Below are 20,088 nucleotides of genomic sequence, written 5' to 3'. Positions count from 1 at the left end.
CTTTGACGGGAAGAGCCTTTTTTTTGTCAAGAACGTGAGTATTTGTGCAAAACAAGGAAAAACATGAAACTTCCTTTTAGATTTCAACCGTCTCCAACATTCTTAAAATCAACAAACATACATATTTAATCTTTCCTATGTCTTACAGAAACATTTGTGCGTAAGGAAATGATGAAGACATAAAAAAAAAGTCATCTCTTTAAGTTGAAGCCCTTTGTATTTGGGTAAACAATGTCAAGGTCTCGTACACACTTTCAGGTTGGGAGTGACACGGAGGGTCTAGAACTTGAAGAGGTCGATAAAGTGCTGCGGAGAGATGGGCATGAGGCAGCTGTCTGGGTCGTTGGCTGTGCATGGATGGCCACAGTCCTAGAAAGACAGTCAACAACCACATTATTAGGAAGAAAGGTGACCAGAGGAGAAGCTATGCATGCAGTTCACAGCTGTTAGTTAGTTCATTTTGTGACCACTTAGGGGGAAACACATATAACATATAAAGACATCAGACAAAGAGCAACGTTTTCATTCATAGAGAGTAAAGTTTCTGACCACCTGACATATGGAGGTCCAATATTCCAACCAGCTAGTTGTTAACTTTGTCCGTCTGTCGTGGGTTGGTAGTATACAGTCAGTTGTCAGCTAAAAAAAAAAAGATGACCTGTGCAGTCTAGAAACTTATGATGAAAACGGTGAGAGTGGAGGAACTGCAGAGCCAGGCGAAAATTCTGTGTGGGTTCTTCACTTCCACATACAAGTAGTCATTTCATAAAAGTATTGATTATAGCCACTTTAATATTACACCCACTCACTGCTGTGCAAATGTTGTGTAGCGGATTAAAGCAAATGACAAAACTAGTTCGACCAGATAGTGTCAACAATAACCCGAATTACTAAACATCAATGCAGATTTTAACTAGATATGTCTAGATATGTGAACTAAATATGCATGTTAAATTATCTTTAAAGATTAAGCTAATGCCATAAATAACATAGCATACAAATTACAAAAAACGTATACCAATAATTGTTTACTAAATGGCTAATTACTGATGTTAGTTACCTTGTATAATCACAACATTTTATGAATAGTACCAAAAATGAAATATATATTTCTGCATGTGCATACAGAAAAGAAAACTATTACCTACGTCTTTAAGCTTTATGTTCTGGTATCTGATAAACCAACAACTGGAAACTAGCCTGTAGTAGTAGTACACACAGATTTAATGATGCATTTATGAATAGCTGGTGCAACCTGATCCTAAATATTAGTATACACAGACAAACATTTGTGTTAAACTAAATGACGACTGACAGTTTTCTTTCATGATACATGATCTCAACAATCAGAAACAGCAAAACATGTTCTTTATTTAAAGAATGTGGTTAGAGGCCTTCAAAGTTCAGCAGAAAGAGTGGCACTGTTTACAAAACACACCTCGAGCAAAACATGATGACATCACGTGAAACAGAGAGACAAGGCGTAACGTATGGAAAAAGATAAGTCATAAATCAGCTCATCTGGGAAACATGAGACAAGCTGGCGACTGAAGAAACACAAAGGCATGATGGGACAGAAAGTACCTTGAACAACAAAGCCAGGTGACGATCCTGAGGGAATCAGGGAGAAGGGGAGCCAGAGAGAAGAGGCAGGAAGGAAGGGAGACAAGCGAGGAGAGGAATGCAAAGAGGGCAGAGGTTAAAAAGTATAGGGACCCAGTCACGGAGGATTACAAAATTGTAGGTAGTAAATAATGACAAGAAACCGGGGACAGGGACTAAAAAAAGCAGCAGTCTTCCCCCAAAGTTACTAACTGAAACTCTGTTTGAGTTCACATGCTTTAAGATCTCACTGATGTCACACAAGTCATTTGTTTGACCTCTGACCTCTGCTATGTTTACATGTTCACAGGATCCATTGTCGACAACAAGGATTACCATTCAGTGATAATGTATGCTTATATGCGTGGCGCATTCACGCTCATTGAATAATCACTACATTGTTCAGAAAATGGAACTATTTTTCAGGCTGTCCTGAAGTTTTCTGAAGCAGTAATTTGTTCTGTATTTAGTCAAGACAGCATCTCTTTCTTTATCTTTGGAAAGCCAAATATTTACAGTATAAAGATTGGATTTCTGCACGCCAGAGGCAGATATCAGTGTGAGAGAGGGTGTGTGATTGGACCAAAAAGTCTCTGAGACTTTCTCTGAGTGTACCAAACGATAATGGATGATTTGCCTCTTTGGCCAAGGAAATACAATTTGTTCTGATACAAACTTGACACTAGATTTGATACACTTTCATGTCTGGTGTGTGAGAGACATCTCTTTGAACAGTGCAGGTTTCTTCTTTTAATGTTTTCCTCCAACCTATAATTTACCTCTGATGAACAGTACCAGTTTTGTCATAGGTGTTCCCTACGTGACATGTTTGTGGTTACAGGTGTGTTTGTTTACCTTCCAGAAGAGGATGCTACAGTGTTTGCAGAAGTGCAAGGTGTCGCCGTACTGCTCCTTCGTCGGATAATGTTTCTTTAGTGTAAAGTACATAAGCTTCCAATCCACATTATCACTTTTGGTTAGGACCAGATTCCTACAGAACTGCACATGGAAGGAGAGGAAACACACAATTAAAACACAGGGGATAGGAAAGTAACTATAAATGTGACAAGTGTAATTCAATATAATTAAGGACAATTAATCATTAACACCAATCCTGTGCGGGTGTAATACAAGTTAGTGTGTGAGAGAAAGACTGTGAGCAAACTGTGGCAATTGCTGCTCTCTAGTGGCCATCGTGTAAACTACCAAGCTGCGCCTCATCTTTTAACCATAACATACCAATGGAGGTTTTAATCATGACCCTTTTTAAAAACTACTGGCAAACCTGATGCAGTTGCAAAAAAATGCATTTTATCCAGTGTCCTTACTTTTTTTTAAAATTCAGGGTTGTAACATTGTTCTCTCACCTCTTTGTCTGCGAAGTGAAAGTGGCAGAGTTTCTTCCACAGTATCCTGTTCTCACTGAGGAGGTGCAGATTAGGCGTGACCTGCCCCAGGTTAATGATGTCATAGGCATCAGATAATTTGTAGAGGATCTTGTTCTGCATGTGCAGCGGTAAGTCGTCGAATGACATGCCACTATTGCACATTTGCTAAAAAAACAACAATTAAGAGCAATGCATTAAAATCAGAGCTGGACTGTGCTGTGATGAGTATACAGTAGACGGATATACAGTTAAGCTCTAAATGATTTCATTACTTCTCCTTTCATATTTCATGTTCCTCACTGAAAGGTGGGAGCAGTAGATAAACACCTACTTCACATGTGGCCACAATGACTTTCAAATTTTCAGCCTACTTCCCTTTTTAAAAGTCACATTTACATACAAGCAAACTCGACCTGGAGGTATCTTGAAGCCCGGAGTATGCTGAAGCAAGTTTTAGGATGGGTTATACACGCACATGGCAGACACATGCATGTACAAACACCAATACATGTTATACCCTGGGGATCTGCAGATTGTTGAGCTGCTGCTGCCATTTGAGAATGGTTTCCAGTCGGTACAGCCAGATGTTGATGTTTCCCACCAGGACACACGTGCGGATGTGGATAGTCAGACTGTACAGTGTCGAGCTCAGGTCATGCAGTAGGTCCTTGACCAGGCGTGGATTGTACTGGTCCTCCAGAACTAGTGGACACATTTTTAAAAACAAATGACAATATTTAAGACATAAAATAAACCATTTCTTTGTAACATAGTGTAATCAAATCTTTCCTTTCTGCATTGAACATACCTGGATGTGAGGGGAAAAAAAGTAATACAGTATTTCTGTAGTACACTCAGTTTCTAAAAATTGCATTAATTTACCATACAAGTTTCACCATACACATGTGGAAGACTACATCTGTACGTTGCTCCACCAGGAAACACAACCTCATAATGATGAAGCACACTGGTCCTCCTGGTTTTGTGGTTCTGCACTCGATGCAATAACAGCTGCTGTGACTAATCAGTAGTTTGAGAAACATCTTCTGCTTGCTCTGAGCCTTATCATTAGGTACATGTTCCTTCACATTCCTTCTGTTATAAAGCTACTTTTATACAACAACAAGAGACACATTGAAGAGTGCTTTGAAAATGTGCATGTAGAATATGTCCATTCAAAAAATAATTAATGTCAGTCTCAGGTTTTCTTACCTTTTTGCACAATCTTCTCCAGCATATTGAAATAGTTTTTCTGGGCTGCTCCACTCAGAGAGGTCAGCTGAGTCCTGGCTATTAGCTGGAAAAGCTACGGGAGAGCGACAAAGGAAGACAGTTAAAAGGGAGAGTCCCCTGTGTAAGTTGTACGGCGACTTATGTGATCGTCATCGCTCACTTTTGCGACATAGTTGAATCTTCTCAAGTCTTGAATGGCGCTGGAAAAGTCTAGACGGTTGAGGGCTTCACCAAGTGTGCAGTATCCATGACGCTGTGTGTTGACATGGAAATACGCACACATTAATTCTGCTGTTTCAATCAAATAAATCCTTCTTGTGAAAATTGTAGTGACTCACTTCTTTCGTGCTACCTTTCTGCACATAGATCCATTTATCACTGAAAACAACTGGACAGCAGAAAAAAACATAAATTATTCTCATATTATTATTCTCATGTAGTATATGTGGGTTTAATGTACATACTGTATTTGAGATGTACACAATATGATGGGCCCCCTGTGCAGTTTAATGTAATCCCATACAACTGCTGTGCCGTAAATATTACCTTTCTAAAGATCATGTAAAATTTTGTAAATTTTTTAGGCCTGCATGTTTGTAGTGTTTTTGTACTGTGTATACATTTTTGTTATTGTGTCCTGACTATTTTTTCCCATCTTTACATTGTGGTGAAGGAGGCTCAACATTAACATACTCTTTATGCAAAACCTTACAGTATGTTTCAACAAACACAGGACCTCATAACCTCAGCCAAATATATAAATTGGTACTGAGATTACAGATTACATAGGTGTTGATAATATTCTGTCAATGTGTGTTCTGGTATTCAAATTTCAGAAAATAGTTTTTTATAATAATCTCTTTGGACTCGTTAACATTATTTGTCCAAATACTACTATCCTTAAATATTCAAATCAATTGCACACGGCTGCAAGGTGAAACTATTTAGATGAACAAACCATATTTTAGGACAACGACAACATCAACAACAACAATAATAACAAATACTATAATAACACTAAATAATACTAAATAATAATATGTGATTAACAGTCACTCAGAATTTTATTTTTTTCTTGTAACTGTCCTCTACCGTATAAATCAATGTTTAAGATATGATTGATCAAATGATGTTGAACATAAACATTACATAAACAGCAACATGTAGATGAGATGAGAAGATTTAGAGGGGACGGCAAATAAAATGAACTTGAGGCTCTATACACAACCCTCGGCCCAAATGGTTAGTTGTTGACCTGCATACCACACACACACACACACACACACACACACACACACTCATCCTTGAGAATTAGCAAAATCACTGAATGCATTTAGTCCCTCATAAAACATTTGCAGCATTTTTCCTTCCATCTTTATATCCAACTTCACTTGCAAGCAGTCTCAAACTATTTTGCATATTGTTGAATCTTAACCAAAGCATCATGTAGCTAAAGCTGTAATAATGTAGTGGAGTATAAAGTGCAATACTTCTCTCTGAAATGCAGTGAAGTGATAAAACGGAAGTAAAATAGAGGTATCTTAAAATTGAAGTATTTAGTTACATTGCACAACTGATGAACTGTACAGAGTCTGATTATATGTACAGTTGTAGAGCACTCAAAGCTATTTTAAAAGCCACATTATTGCTACATCACATTGCCCAAAACCCTGAGAATGTTGCCCTTTGTGTCACTGACATTCAGATGAGAAGTATATTCAGTAATTTGTGCTAAAAGAAGGTTGAATTCGATGAATGTTGACCAGCTGAAGAGACTTAATTTAAAGAGAAATAAAGCTTTATTATGATAATCTCAAGTAATAAATCGAATAATGTGTGAATAAAAACTCTTTAGTCTAATAAACCTCAGCTCTCAGCTTTTAATAGGTGGGCCACTTTACTGCAAATATGACTTGTCCGTGCCGGTATTTAAGCTGTTTTTTCTTTTTGTAAAAAGAGCCTTTAATTTTCATACCACAAACTCTTTGGTGAAACCACAATCGTGATTATGTGTTGCTGACACTCACACTGAGATTTGGTGTTGTTGTTGTAGTGATCCTTTTTCCTCTTTGTGGTGGCGAGCTCACACACATCTCCAGCAAACAGATTTTCTTTGTTGTTGGTGCAGAGCCTGTTCGGACAGAGGACGCACATTAGTAACATTGCATGTGAGTGTGACCACTGCACCTGAAATACAATGTAATTACAAACCACCGTAAAGAGTCTGCTCTGCGTCAACATCCTGGTGCGAGCCTGTGACCATTTACTGATGTTACCCTGCCCAAGGCAGTTCAAGTGCTGTGGTATTTTGACCTTAACATGGATGGCAAATGTGTGAGTTAAAAATGATAAAGACGCACAACATAAGAAACAAGAAACTGAACAGAACGTAGTAGTACTGACAGAAAGAATGGATCAGAATAATAAGTAGGCTGAGACAGGAGTCAGACTACCCAATATGTGAAATATAATGATTCACCATGTCTGTTATGATGGAGGAAGCACCGCAGATGGCAGACATATAAATCTGTCTGAGAGACAGAACCATAGACGTGACTCAGACAGACTTTTCTCAGAGACCAGGCAAAACATTATGAGATCTTTATCCGAGCTCTGTTATTTCTGGACCCGCTTGATTGATAAGTGGCCTCATTGTTGTTACAGATAAAACAGATTTGGGAATTTTGGCAGCTGACTTCAACTTGATGACTTTTTGATTTTGCTGTTTGTGATAACATTGACGACTAACTATCAGCACTCATTCTCCATGCAATACTACTATGAAGACTGGGAAGGTCAACCTACCCTGCAAAAATAATTGTCCTCTGGGGACAAATAAAGCTGAAGTTGACATATCAGTTTAGTTTAGTTTATTGTCATTTAAATGTGTTAAAAACATAAAGGAATGAAATTTGTTCCCAGGCCTGCAGCGTATAGAATAAATAAACATAAAGCGATGTTGATATAATGTAAAAATGTATGTATATGTTGTCATGGGAGGTTTGAATCCGCTTGAAACAGAAACCCTAATGAAAGCATGCAAGTACATTTTAATACCATATGGATACAGATTTACTATAGATGTGTGTTTATAGGGGTCTGTGCACAAGAATATAAAATGCTTTGTGACAGTACATCAAGTCTCTTTGCAGAGTGCTACTATTGTGAGAACTTGCAATCTTTTCTTCTAATACAAATAAATTAAATGACATAAAATAAAATCCTCTGTACCAAGATCTATAGGAATAGTTTCCAATGGCCTTTAACTGACAGATCAAATGAATGGATTGGACTGGTAATTGACTCTCCATGCATTAATAATCCTTTGGCTGAAGTTGGGCGACTGACTGGCAACACTGCCAACTTAGGTCAGCTGATTAGGAAATATTAGTTTATTTATTTTACATGTTGTTATGGTACCAGAGACAAGCCGACGGCTCCTGAATCATTAGCTTCTTCTTTTCATATCCTTGTGAGGAGTTTCACACAAAGCACTCCAGAGCTAAAACAACTAGTCAGTTACTTACTTAGTCCCCTGTCAAGCACAACATTGCAAACATCTGCTGGTTCCTGCTATATATGGTAATATGTATATGGTAAACAACTGATTATCTCTTAGTCTGAGACTGTTGGTAAGACAAAACAAGCAATCTGAAGATTGGGCTCAAAAACATTATATGGCCGTACTTCAGTATTGCTAATATTTTATAATCAAGAGAACAATTAGCAGATTAATCGATAATTATTTTTTAAATTTGCAGTCTGCACAGCTGCCCCAGCCAACTATAAGGCATCACTAGTGCAGCAACAAGGACACATTCCCTCAACAGCCCACCTCCTGCACACTGCACCTGAGATCTGTTCAGGCAAATTAAGAAACTGCTCCTGTTTTTTGCAGTGGTGGTGGTGATCTTTCACACTAACTTTGCACCCACGGTTCCTCTTAAGGACAAACTAGATGGACCATGGTACATTGAAGGTGACTGGCTTTGGATCTCATATAAAATCATACTCATTTTATTTAAACCAGGTCGACTGAAGGCTTTGCTTTAGATGATGACTGATCGGCTGGTTGAAACAAATACCAGACACTAGGTAACAGGTCCAGAGAAGAAGAAATGTATATACTGTATATATGAAGGAAAGCTCGAGAATATATTAGCCAGTCTGAGTGATTTCAACACACATGCTTTTTGAATGAACAAACCAATTTACTTCTTCCTCCAGCATAAAGACATGGGTTTGCTTCCCTGACTGCAAAGTCAACTGGGTGAATGAGCTCTTCAGTAATCCCTCATCTCTATCCATTTAAACACACATGCACAGTACAGTAATCTGTCACAGTGAATTACAAGTGAGGAATGCAATAGCCTGACTTGTTTTACACAGGTTGCACGGTTGCATGCGGTGCACTGGCCTCCACAGATCCAATAAAAGACATCAAAACAGCAACAGGGACATTCAGGATTTGTGGATTTGTAAACTACATCCTGAAGTGACGTTGATCTGTTCTTCTTTTACTGGACGGTGAAGCTGACACACAACTTTCCAGTTATCTGTAAACACACAAATGTTATCTGTATGTTTACAGATAATCAGTTTATGTTAAAAGACACAAGATGACCTAAATTACTTCTGTGACACTGTGTACCATGCCACTGGTCATCATAATGCTCTTCTTTCTTTCTGGTTTACATGTGTCCATCTGCCAAACGCACCTCCGTCGCATGAAGTCACTGGCCTTTCTGAGTGAGGCTGTGTTTGGACAGTGGCCAAGTAGAACAGATGATGTCATCAGTTATTGTCTGATGTTGTGTCCTTTGCCTTTTTGTGGAAAAGACTGCTGACAGGCTAATGTGAGGCTACTGTGAGGTTGTGTTGGATGGCTGATCAATAGAAAGGACGACACTGTGTCGTGAGGGAGAGATCACCAACTGGCACCATTAACCCTGTGAGCACCAGCAATGTCTGTTTAAAAGTGAGGCTTCATCATCAAGCTGAAATGAAATTTACAAACTTTATTACTAGTGGGACTTTTCCTGTCATGTCATTTTTATTATAGCAGGTATTACTAGTATTTGTTTTGTGTGTATTTTTATTAATCGGGCACATTTTTACACGTCATTGCACTTTACCATCTTTGTACTTGTTTTTTTGTACTTCTTTCTTGATTGCACCATAGTGCAGAGTACTACATTTTGTACATGGAGATAATGACAATTATTCTAGCTTGTACCTTGCAGTCAGTATATAAATAGCGTTGGTCCTTACAAGCAAAATGAGCAGCCATGTTTGCCATGCTTACCTGTTTTTAAGTTGAAGTCTGAGTTAATTTTGTGTTATTAACTGATCGATTTAGTACACTCATCACAATCTAGATTTTGACCCTTGTCCTCCAAGAAGACAGAAAGGTCAGGGACATGGGTTGACTTGAGAAAAAGCTAAATACATACTACTTGACTAAATGTGTGTCGTTGCACTTTATGATATATTTTATCTATTAGTTATGATGCTATTGCAAGCATGTAGTTGCTGCCTTCTTTACAGATATTACAGATTAGTTGGATTATTGTGATGTAATGAGCTATCAACGCAACTTCACAACTCTTTTTTTGTAACAAAAGTTTTCACGGCAATGCTAAAATCTACATTACTACCATTTGTGCAACATATCCGCATTTGAAGGTAACGAGAATCAGAAAAAAAAGAAGAAGTGAAGACATGCTAATCCATGTAGTGTATAAACAAACCTAGAAAAACAAAAAAACACAAGACCAGAAGAGAAAGACCAGAAAACCTCTTTTCTCTTCCTTTATGTGACCACTCATTGCCAGTTGGCATGCATCAAAACAGTCCATGTTTCCTGCAGATAACAAGGCAAGTTCTCCTGCTGGGAAGCAACCCAGACTGCCCAAAGGGCCACGTGTAATCCAGACCAGAAAGACTAAAATGGCAGAACTCATTTTTAGCTGAGCTGCTTTCAACAAACAGCAGTCAACAAAGTATTTCAACCCACTAACTGCCTTAGGGAGGGACAGTGTTATGAAAACCATTGTTTGAAGATGAAGTTATTCTTATGTGCTTCTATCAGAAGAACTGGTATGTTAACATTCGTCACACAACTTCAGGCAAAAACCCTTCTGACAGGATTTATGAGTTGCGCCACCCAAAAGTAACAAGAGACAAATACCATACAGGAAGTGCAATTTTTATTGTCTCTGGAACAATGCCGCCTTTCAGGACATCTGTAAACACACTTTATACACCACAATTATTATTATTATTGTGTTTTTAGTTTTGTCTAAAGGCTCCGTTGTGTCCTAACATGTGTAGTTTGTGAGGTAGTGCACTCTCCTATCAATGTGGTAATGGAACAACCGTGCTGAGCACTCTGTTTATTACATTAAGTAAATTAAAGTCAAACATCAAGTATAATCCTGTTTCCTGGGGCTTAACTAGGACTAAAACATGACTTGATATGCTGTATTAATTTCTCTAACACACTGTTATTCACACAGTCTATCATCTAGCCAAAACATAGCACAGTTCACACACAGAGACAGATAAACTCCATAGTTTAGATTGCGACCTTTACATGTCGAACCTCAAACATCTTCCTGTGATACTGGAATCTTCCACATCTATTATTTTGAATATTTATCTTTTCGTTAAACAGGATAGACTGTTAGGTTGGTCTCATGTAAAATTATCCTCTCAAGCCTATATTCAACTCTGTCTGTTGCCATGGCGCCCCTTTGGCAACAACAGGCTGCAATTGTGAGATGCAAATCGCCTCATCAAAGACTCTCTGCTACGGCCCTGATAAGAGTTGGTTGAATGTTTTTTCTTTATGACGCTGAGTAGCCATGACCCTATCAGTTCAATTTGGTCAAGACGTTTACCACAGTTATTATTATCTACTGACTCCCTGCCACATCTTCAGGTTTCTCTTGACCTATTAAGCATTTCATCCAAATGCACTTGTTCAAATTCATCAGTATCAGTATCCTGAGGGAAATCTGGTTTGCAGTCAGACACTAACACATACTGTAGTTCACAGAAAAAAGGCTGATAAACAACAACAATCTACAGTCAACACAGATATTTTCTAGTCTGGTCTAGGTAGTCTAGGAGTTTAAGACACTGACCATGCTGTCAGAACACATCTCTCTCCCTGAGGGGAAAATCCACTCAAAAGAAGGTATTTTATGCAAGTTACATGTCTAAAATAAAGTCAATGCAGTCAGCTCTAGTTAACCATTCGCCCACTTTTAGACAGAGATGTAGAGCTAATACGATCTAATATAGCCTACTGCTGGCTGTACTGGCTTACTGTAGTAACGTCTGACGTTTGAGCAAATTTTCATCCTACTTTGATTACATTCACTGCTGGGCTCCGAAAACTAACTGAGTTGTTTTAAATAGTACAGTAGTATTCAAAAAAGCTAAACAGGGAGGCAGGCTGTGTACTGCTGCAAAGCAGAGGGCTGGACAATGTACGTGAAATTGATACAAGTATAAAACACTGTAATCAATTTGGTGTCCACTGCAATGAAATGTGCTTTGGTTGTCAACATGTTTATTTCTGCTGTGAAGTTGACTCATTTTGTAGCCAGCCTCAAGTGGACGTTTGAGGAAGTGCAGTTTTTGGCTTTTCTGCGCTGGATTCACTTCACAGCCAATTCATAACACAAGTTGCCAGTTGCGCCAGTATGAAGAAAATAATGTAGTTCAAGTGTAGTTTTCAACCAACAGCAGCAGGTTAAGCAGTTAACCTGCAATGTGCCTCTGAAAATGATGGAAAGAACACTGCTCTATCATGATCCGTCCATGCCAAGGACATGATGTAGTTATGCTCAATGGTAGCTATGGTATAATGCTGTTATTGTTATTGTTACTGATATAATTAATGCTACTAACAATAATCATAAGCAGCAACAATAATAAATATACATCTTGTTGATCAAACAGCAGAAATAAACATGTTTACAACCTGGTCTCTATAGCTAATGTTCTTGCTCATGACAACTGTACTGATATCTTTATATGACTCACCTGTTCACCTTTTCTCAGCATTTTGTCTATTAGACTTTACAACACTTTAGAGCATTTGTTTGTTTAAAAAAGTGAGACATTGTATATTTTAGATTTTTTTTTTTTTTTGCATTCAGGAAAATATTTCTAATCTAGAAGCCTTAATTAATAATTAAAGCATCATTTTGTAGAAATTGGTACTTTTGTCACAGTGAAATACCTCTGTCATAATTACTGTATGGACGGCTGTACATATGTATTTGTTATGACTGTAAAAAGTAGCAAGTTGACCACTTTGTCTACAGCCAAACATCAAGTTAGTGCAACAGAGACAGTGCCAGTCATTAATCCATTCTACACCAATACACTGTACACTGATCATGACTTAACAGTAGACGGTTATATCTTATTAGTATCTGGGATCAATTGGGAAGTCACTACAGTATACCACAATACAATATTACACAATATTGGAAAATAAAAGTAAAAATTCCAATTTATTTTTTAGATTTGTTACCTTCTGATTTGTTTGTATAGAAATATAGGGCAACCATGATGAAACATGTTTTTGTTTTTGCATTTGGAAATAAAAATGTAACCCAAAGGGACATTATGTAGAAATTGGTATTTTTGCTATTTAATTCAGTTTCAGATTGTAATATCACTGTCATCAATGATAGTTTGTCCATCATATGACAAAAAAGCATTATGTGATGTCGTCTTTTTCTTTTTCACTCTTTAATTCAAATGTATTAATATTAATTATTCTTTTAAATTTTTTATTAAGATGCGGTGTGTGTGTGTGTGAATGTGTATGGGTCGTTCGCAGTGTGTGTTTTCTACCTATTTTATTTATCATCATGTTTTTTTTCTCGTTTTTTTTCATTATTATTTTAATTGTTTTATATTTTCTTGTCTTTTAAATGTTATTGTTTCTTCTGCTGCTGTTTTGTCTGAGTATCCTGTTTTGATAACAGTATAGGCTAAATGCTAAATGCTCCATCCAGGACCCTTCTTTTGCATTCTGCTAATCAGCAGTTCACTGTCATGATAATAAAGCTGAATCTAATTTGCATATCAGAAATAACTGCATTGCATATGATACATGTACAGAATAGGGGAAATCATTTCACTCTTAGGTTTTTTTTATTTTTATTATTTCATTACATTTTATTCTTGGTATCATCTGTTTTATGATTGGACTGTAACACACACGTCACATACTCTCTTCTCTCTTCAGATGCACTGTTGAGATATCTGAATCCCACCTCTGCCAATCTACAGTTATCTCCACTTCAGTTACCTTCACTTGACTTTTTTTGTATTTTTGTACATTATCTATTTCTGTAACTTGTTTTTCTAAAAATAAAACAAAATCAAAAACAAAGCTATTCAGTTTCTTCTGTGTTTGTACGTAAATTGGCAGTGCTGCGATTCAAGGGGGGCACCACCTTATATCTTGTCTAGGGCGCCAAATTGGTCAGGTCTGCTTCTGAAGGTTTTTCAGATGGGTTTGTTCATATATCATTCAGGGCCTGATTTATATAATATTTCATCCATAAAAACATGGCGAACGTTAATTTTCTTTTAAATAAAAGAACATTTTACTCTTATTTGTCGACAAAATCTATGACAACTTTGATTTTGTGTTTTACTTAAAATGTCCAAATCTAAATATTTCTAATACGTCACATAAATGGACCCACTTGTTTTATATGAACATTAAATAAATCAGTAAATGGATTTCATTGTTGATATAAATCATATAAATATATATAGACAGTAATGGATTTAAAAAAGATTTCCTCTTAATAATGTTTAGTGGTGTTTGGTGGATTGTCAGAGTGAGCATTAATTTGATGGTTTGGACTCATTTAGATGTCTTTCAGTTTGTAGTAGGACATGTGTCACATATATAGCAAATACAGCGTTTTAAAAATAGATATGTTAATATACCGTGCAATGACCATGATTCAACATGCATACATACAAAATATGATTTTTTTTTTTCTTTTAATTTTTTTTTTTTGCAAATTTTTTTCAAAGTCTTTTGACAGTGGGAGCCGGAGCACCCGGAGAGAACCCACGCAGACACGGAGATGACATGTGCCGCCTAAAGTTTTTTTTTGGTTTTGCCAACACATTTCGTGTGGCTCAAAGACTTTTTATTGAATCGTGGGAGCCGGAGCACCCGGAGAGAACCCACGCAGACACGGAGATGACATGTGCCTAGTTTAGTTTTTTTTGTTTTGACCCAGACTCGCATCACAAACAGGTCCCCAGACCAACCTCTCTAAGAAGATGAGGAAAAACTCCGCCTGGGAAGAAACCTCGAGGAAGGCAATTCAAAGAGAGACGGCTGGGTGTACACAAGAATGTTGATTGATGTTAATTGTGTACATCTGTGTTTGTGGTGGTCGAATTTGGAAAGATCCTTCTCCACCACTTCTTATTCTTCTTCCTCTCAATATACGCCGTAAGTTCTTCAATGTTAGTCAACAGGACAACTTCTCGATCGAGCCACTCTACCTCCTTTTCCTGTAGAGTCCTTCTGAGAGCGTTGGAGGCTAGGACGATTGACGCTTTGTCCTTTTGCCACTCAGATCTGTGATTTTCTACCTGCTGCTCGGCCGTCTTCAGAGCAGCCATGACGGTGTCGTTTGCCTGTCTCTGCTCCTCAAGCTGAGCCACAAGGAGAGTGTTTGCTTTCTGGGTGTCTTCGAGAAGGATTGTTTTATCCTGAAGGCAGAGGCGCTCGATTTTAAGGAGATCCTCTGCCTTTTTCAGTGCAGTCTGGAGCTCTGCCTTGTGCTCCTCCATTTCGGCTTGATATGAAGCCATAGTCATGTCTTTTTCCGTCAAAGTTGCCTGAAGGGAGGTCTTGTCCTTTTGCCATTGTGTCCTGTAATTGGACAGCTGCTGCTCAGCGTTCTTCAGAGCAGCCACGTTCTTGTAGTTGATCTGTGTCTGCTCTTCAAGCTGCGCAACAAGGACAGACTTCGACCTCTGAGTCTCTGCTACAGTCCAGGTCTTTTCCTGGAGGCAGAGGAGCTGAGTTTGGAGGAGAACCTCTGCCTTTTTCAGGGCAGATGTAATCTTCCTAGTTTCAGCTTCATGGGAAGCGTGAGATTGTTTGAAAGTTCTCTCCGCTTCCTCCATTTGCTGTTTGAAGGCAGTCAGTTTCTCTTCCAGGTCTGCAACTCTATTTCTCTCAAATGCCAAAGCATTTTCAAGAGCCTTGTTCTCTGTCTTTAACTGGTTGTTTTCATTAGAAGTCTGCTGCTCAAGCTCATGCTGAGCTTTCTGCAGCAACACTGACTGATCTTCAAGTTGTTGTTTTAGATCGTCAGTCTCCTTCAAAGACAGTTTTTCCATTGCCTTAGTTTCATTAAGTTGGTATTTTAAGTTACGGATTCCACTTTTTAACTCGCTGATCTGAAAATCAGAATACAGATAACTTGGATCATCTAAATAGTCTTTTAGTGACTCCTTATTCATATTTATGATCACCCTGTTGTTAGGTTGATGGGTGAGGCTCAAGGTTTCATCACCAAAGTTCATCTGTGTCCATTTTTCCAGGTTGCGGTCAGGTAAGTATTCAGCTCGGAAATTGTAATCCATGTTGTCCACCATTTTCTCCTGCTGGTTGTTTGTTCTCTGTGTTCTGTGTTCTTGAATTATTGGTAACGTATTCAACTGTGACAGAAATTTGTGTCTCAACTGAACTCTGGCAGTGTCTCACTGATCCTGGAATGGAAATAAGCATTTGGCTTCTAGGCTCCGCCCCCTTCAGCTATGACGTTTTGATCTTGTTCCTTTGATACTTGTTGCCATGATACTTGTTGCTATGATACTTGTTGCCATGACGCTTGTTGTTGTTATGATGGTGTCCTTAATGGCCCATTAAGCAACTGGAACCTGTTGCTACTATGGACTGTGATCCATTATGTTCGTTCAACGTGTTTTGTTGTTTATTGTTCTTGTTCTTGTCTAACTGTCACATGTAATCATCATAGTGAAATGTGTTTTATCGCATTTCTAAAATGGATGACAGTTACAATTATACAAGTAGATCCAACGAAGCAATCTGATTGGTCAACCAGACATTTGGAACATGCTCTAATCGACATTACAGTACACCTCCTTGTTAATTAAAGCCACGATTCTCAAACTGGGGTCTGCGAGCCATAGGCTAGGAATAAATTAATAAACTTATGGTGCGTCGTTTAAAAAGTGCATAACTATGAATGGAAAAAAAAAAAAATCTGAGCCAATGACGCTCACTTACATTAGGCTTAGGACATTAAAAACTCCTGAAATGATTGTGTCGCACCACGTAAATCTGTTACTTTGCTCGGGACTGAACTGCACTTGGCAGTAAACATTTTTTTTATCTGCATGAGGATTATGAGGGGGTCCCTGGAAAAATGATTGAGAACCTCTGAATTAAAGTATTACTCGCCATTTACACATTATAACCGCTATCGCTGGTGCAAAAACAGATTAGAGACTCCTGGCTAATCTAAAAACGGGCAATGGCATGGAGCATGGGTGGGGCTGATGTGGAACCTGGTTGCTCAAAAAAAGCCACCTGTGATGGCACCCACCTGTCAATCAAAGCCTAAATATAATGTGAATGGGTGAGTTTTATAAGAACTAGTACAGTTGTCATGAATGGGGAAATTAGGTATAGTGACCAAATTAGTTTTTTGTACCAGGCTGTAGGGATGTAACGATACACTCACGACTCGATCACGACTCGATTCGAGTCACGATTTTTTGTTCACGATACGGTTTTTTCACGATTTTTTTTTAAATCAAAATGAGCTACAGACAAATTATGACCAAATAAAATTATCTTTTTATTTGTAGGAAAAAAATCTCTCTTTACAGAAACTCTCAAACTGTTTGTGTTCTTATTAGGGCTGCCAGCAAGCAGCTGATCTGACCCTTACCTTTCAGCTTGAAGTATTTTTTCTGTCAACCGATGCAAGTCGTCACGCATTTGTACCGATTTTAATCGTGTCACGGTGTATCGTTACATCCCTAGCTTTTACTGTTAATTAAATCAGACAATCCTCAAATGTATAATGCACAAAAAACACTAATCTTGTTAGTTTTTATTTATGGCATTATGATCACATATTATAAATGTTTAGTCTAGGATATGCTATGCTTGCAGAAATTAGTCTTGATAAAGCACTGACTCATTAACTATAAGGTTTAACACAGACAGTATTGTGGCAAATAAAAGTGAGAAAGTTATAATCTTACTCTTTCAAGTCTATCTCTCTGTTGTTATCTTCCAGCTCGTGCCCATAGAAGACATCTCTCTTCCAGCCATGCTCTGTCTTGGTCCAGCTCCATCCTGGAGACCTCCAGTCCTTGCCCAAGAAAGGCATTTTAGTGAGGTGGACTTTGAGCAGCGTGGGTTGCTGCCACTCCAAACACCTGTGGAGGGTTAATAAAATGAAGGATTAATATTTGTGCTGTGGGATTGCAGAGGCAAAAAGAAGGTCCATAACAAGCAACTGAATAACTTATTGAGAAATGTAGTCATGGCTTAATGCTGAAACTTAAATCCAATCTTCAAGTTGGTCAAATTCCTTTTTTTCTCCATCCTGAAATTCAAGTCAAGTAAAAAAAACAACAACTCATAAACAGCAAAGATCAAACAGAAAGATTCATAAAGGTGAACATCAGAGCTACAGAGGACAGTCAATAGATCTTTTGAAGTTCAAACAGGCGACTGGAAACTCAGGACACGTTTATCTGAATTTGTTTGTGAAGGTTTTAAATTGCACCAGATGAAAATGACCTTAAAACCTCATAAATTCTGATTTCTTTTCTCAAAAATAACCATAATCAGAAAAATAATCCCAGGGGGAAATTATTTATTATTATTTCATTGCTATAGATTTCAATTTCAACAATTATAAATAAATCCAAATTATAATTGTCTTTTTTTTTCCAGCATCCATAAATGAAGTCTGCAGCCTATAACTACATGTTACATATGAGCGTATTGTCTGACAACTACCAAATAAACAAGAGGGCCATTAGATTTATGAACGTTGTCTATATTAATATTATTATGATATTAGGGGTAAACCCTGAGATATATAACGACATACTGAGACAAATAACACACCTGACAAGGACTATGACGCATTTTTACCTTGAACGTTTGAAAAAAATATCAGGACGTTGCAGCAAAATGGTTTTATTGGCTGATTTACGATTAAAAATGAGAAATAAAACAAGCTGTCAGTCAGTTCCACGCATTTTATCACGACAGGAATAAAATATTAAATCTACTGCATGGTATAAAACAGCTGTGGGTTTCTGTAATATCGATAAACAAACCTTAAGTGTCTCCTTTGTTGTATTCGTCTCCGCTTCAGACTCTCTTCTCAGGATGTATTGACGGAAGTAAACACAGTGCGGACAGTGGAATTCGTCTCCGCCCCCTGCTGCTCTCTGATTGGATGGGACGTTGGTATTTATCGTGTTGCTACCCAGTATCGCGTCGCTGATTGGCTCTCCGCAGCTGTCAATCATGTTCTTCTTTTTTTTTATCCCGTCTGTTTTGTTTTGTTGGGGCTTTTCTTCCACACGTGACAGAGGACTGCGCACATGTACTTGTGTTTTGATTTTGTGATGGACGATGTGAGCACGACCTCTGGGCATTTATGTGAGTGGTTATGTGATTATTATGGAACATTTGTAACCGGAGATTTTTTTTTAACTAAGTAACACATTATTTTGCCAACCAGAAGTTCAGACTTTATACAGTTATTTGCAGGTATTTAATGTGGGTCATTGTTCTATTGTCATTGGGGAGTTCCTGCTGTGATCTGCAAATGAAGAAGTGTAATTGTAAAACTTATTGTGTGAATTACAGTTACTATATTTCTGGGGGTTTTTTAACCACTTGCATTTACCAGTCTATCATCTAAACCCGTCATAAGGAACATCAACTCACTCTCACAATTCAAGTCTCCTCCTGTTTAAAATAGCCTTTTCCATCTGATTCAATTGCATTGTCCTATTTTAACCTGTTTTTAATGTTGTATTCTTGTAGTTTGATATACTTTTATGGTTCTTTTGTTTCTTTCAGTTATTTGCTGTCTACTTTTATTTATTGTAAGGTGTCCTTGGGTGACAGAAAAGCGCCTATGAAATAAAATGTATTATTATTATTATAAAGCATTTCAAATGAGGTTTTTATTCTTTAGAGCAAGTTCAACCCAGGTCAAAAGTCTGCATATGCAAATTGAAAGTCAAAATGCAAAAGGTATTACAAGTGTCTGAATGCTTTGAAAGTCAAAATGCAAAAGGTATTACAAGTGTCTGAATGCTAAAATAATTAAGTATCTTCTTCAAATGTCCTCTTATGCACTGGGATAATAATGAAACAGGGCTTGACACTAAAAAGCTGTTTTCACATTGACCTGAAGGTGCAAAGTTGAGATCTAATTTTCACAGGTTTTTGACAAGGTTAGTAGAGTAAACATTTGTATTGTATGTATTTTTTAAATAGTGGATGAGTTCAAGTTCAAGGTGAGAAAACATTCTGTTTTTCTTATTGTTCCTGTATTTCAACAGATAAAACTTTTGCTTTCAGGTCCCAAAACCAGTCCAGACTCTGAGCAGAGCAGTCCAAGTCAAATTTAACACACTTTGTCTTCCTCAAATGAACTAAAACAGGTTTATGTGCGGTGATCGTTCCTCTGGGCATTGTGATTACAGTGAAATCAGAGGTTTAGTAGGTCTGGCCTGATGACATAGAGTTGCTTCTGTTGGTTTTTAAACGCAGGCTTTAGGTTCA

The 20,088-nt window shown here is 37.8% G+C and overlaps 1 protein-coding gene across 2 annotated transcripts; it reads right to left on the bottom strand.

The window, feature by feature from the left end:
• Window positions 1-30: 30 nt before the first annotated feature.
• On the bottom strand, window positions 31-18,738 carry fbxo25 (F-box protein 25). 2 transcript variants are annotated; one of them, XM_019258625.2, is made up of 11 exons: window positions 18,624-18,738; window positions 17,532-17,708; window positions 6,251-6,354; window positions 4,562-4,611; window positions 4,384-4,476; window positions 4,203-4,296; window positions 3,508-3,692; window positions 2,970-3,155; window positions 2,458-2,601; window positions 1,585-1,611; window positions 31-369 (listed from the first exon to the last, which is right to left on the bottom strand). In XM_019258625.2, exons 2-11 carry the CDS (start codon window positions 17,657-17,659, stop codon window positions 280-282), a joined length of 1,101 nt encoding a protein of 366 aa, XP_019114170.1. In that variant the 5' UTR covers window positions 17,660-17,708; window positions 18,624-18,738; the 3' UTR covers window positions 31-279. The 2 variants fall into 2 exon arrangements, with proteins under 2 accessions (XP_019114170.1, XP_019114174.1); XM_019258629.2 differs by lacking the exon at window positions 1,585-1,611.
• Between the last annotated feature and the right edge of the window lie 1,350 nt (window positions 18,739-20,088).

The sequence above is a fragment of the Larimichthys crocea genome, chromosome XI (genome assembly GCF_000972845.2).
Source record: "Larimichthys crocea isolate SSNF chromosome XI, L_crocea_2.0, whole genome shotgun sequence".
Taxonomy (NCBI): Eukaryota; Metazoa; Chordata; class Actinopteri; family Sciaenidae; genus Larimichthys; species Larimichthys crocea.
Note: the sequence above shows the minus strand (reverse complement) of the source record. Positions and strands in the feature narration are given on the sequence as shown.

Bases quoted from the DNA above. Each gene is read 5' to 3' on its own strand.
- fbxo25 (XM_019258625.2), bottom strand. From the start codon at position 17,659: ATGCCTTTCTTGGGCAAGGACTGGAGGTCTCCAGGATGGAGCTGGACC. The intron at 4,297-4,383 runs GTGAGCGATGAC...GCTCTCCCGTAG, and splicing joins GATTCAACTATGTCGCAAAA to CTTTTCCAGCTAATAGCCAG. The intron at 2,602-2,969 runs GTGAGAGAACAA...TTCCATGTGCAG, and splicing joins TTCACTTCGCAGACAAAGAG to TTCTGTAGGAATCTGGTCCT.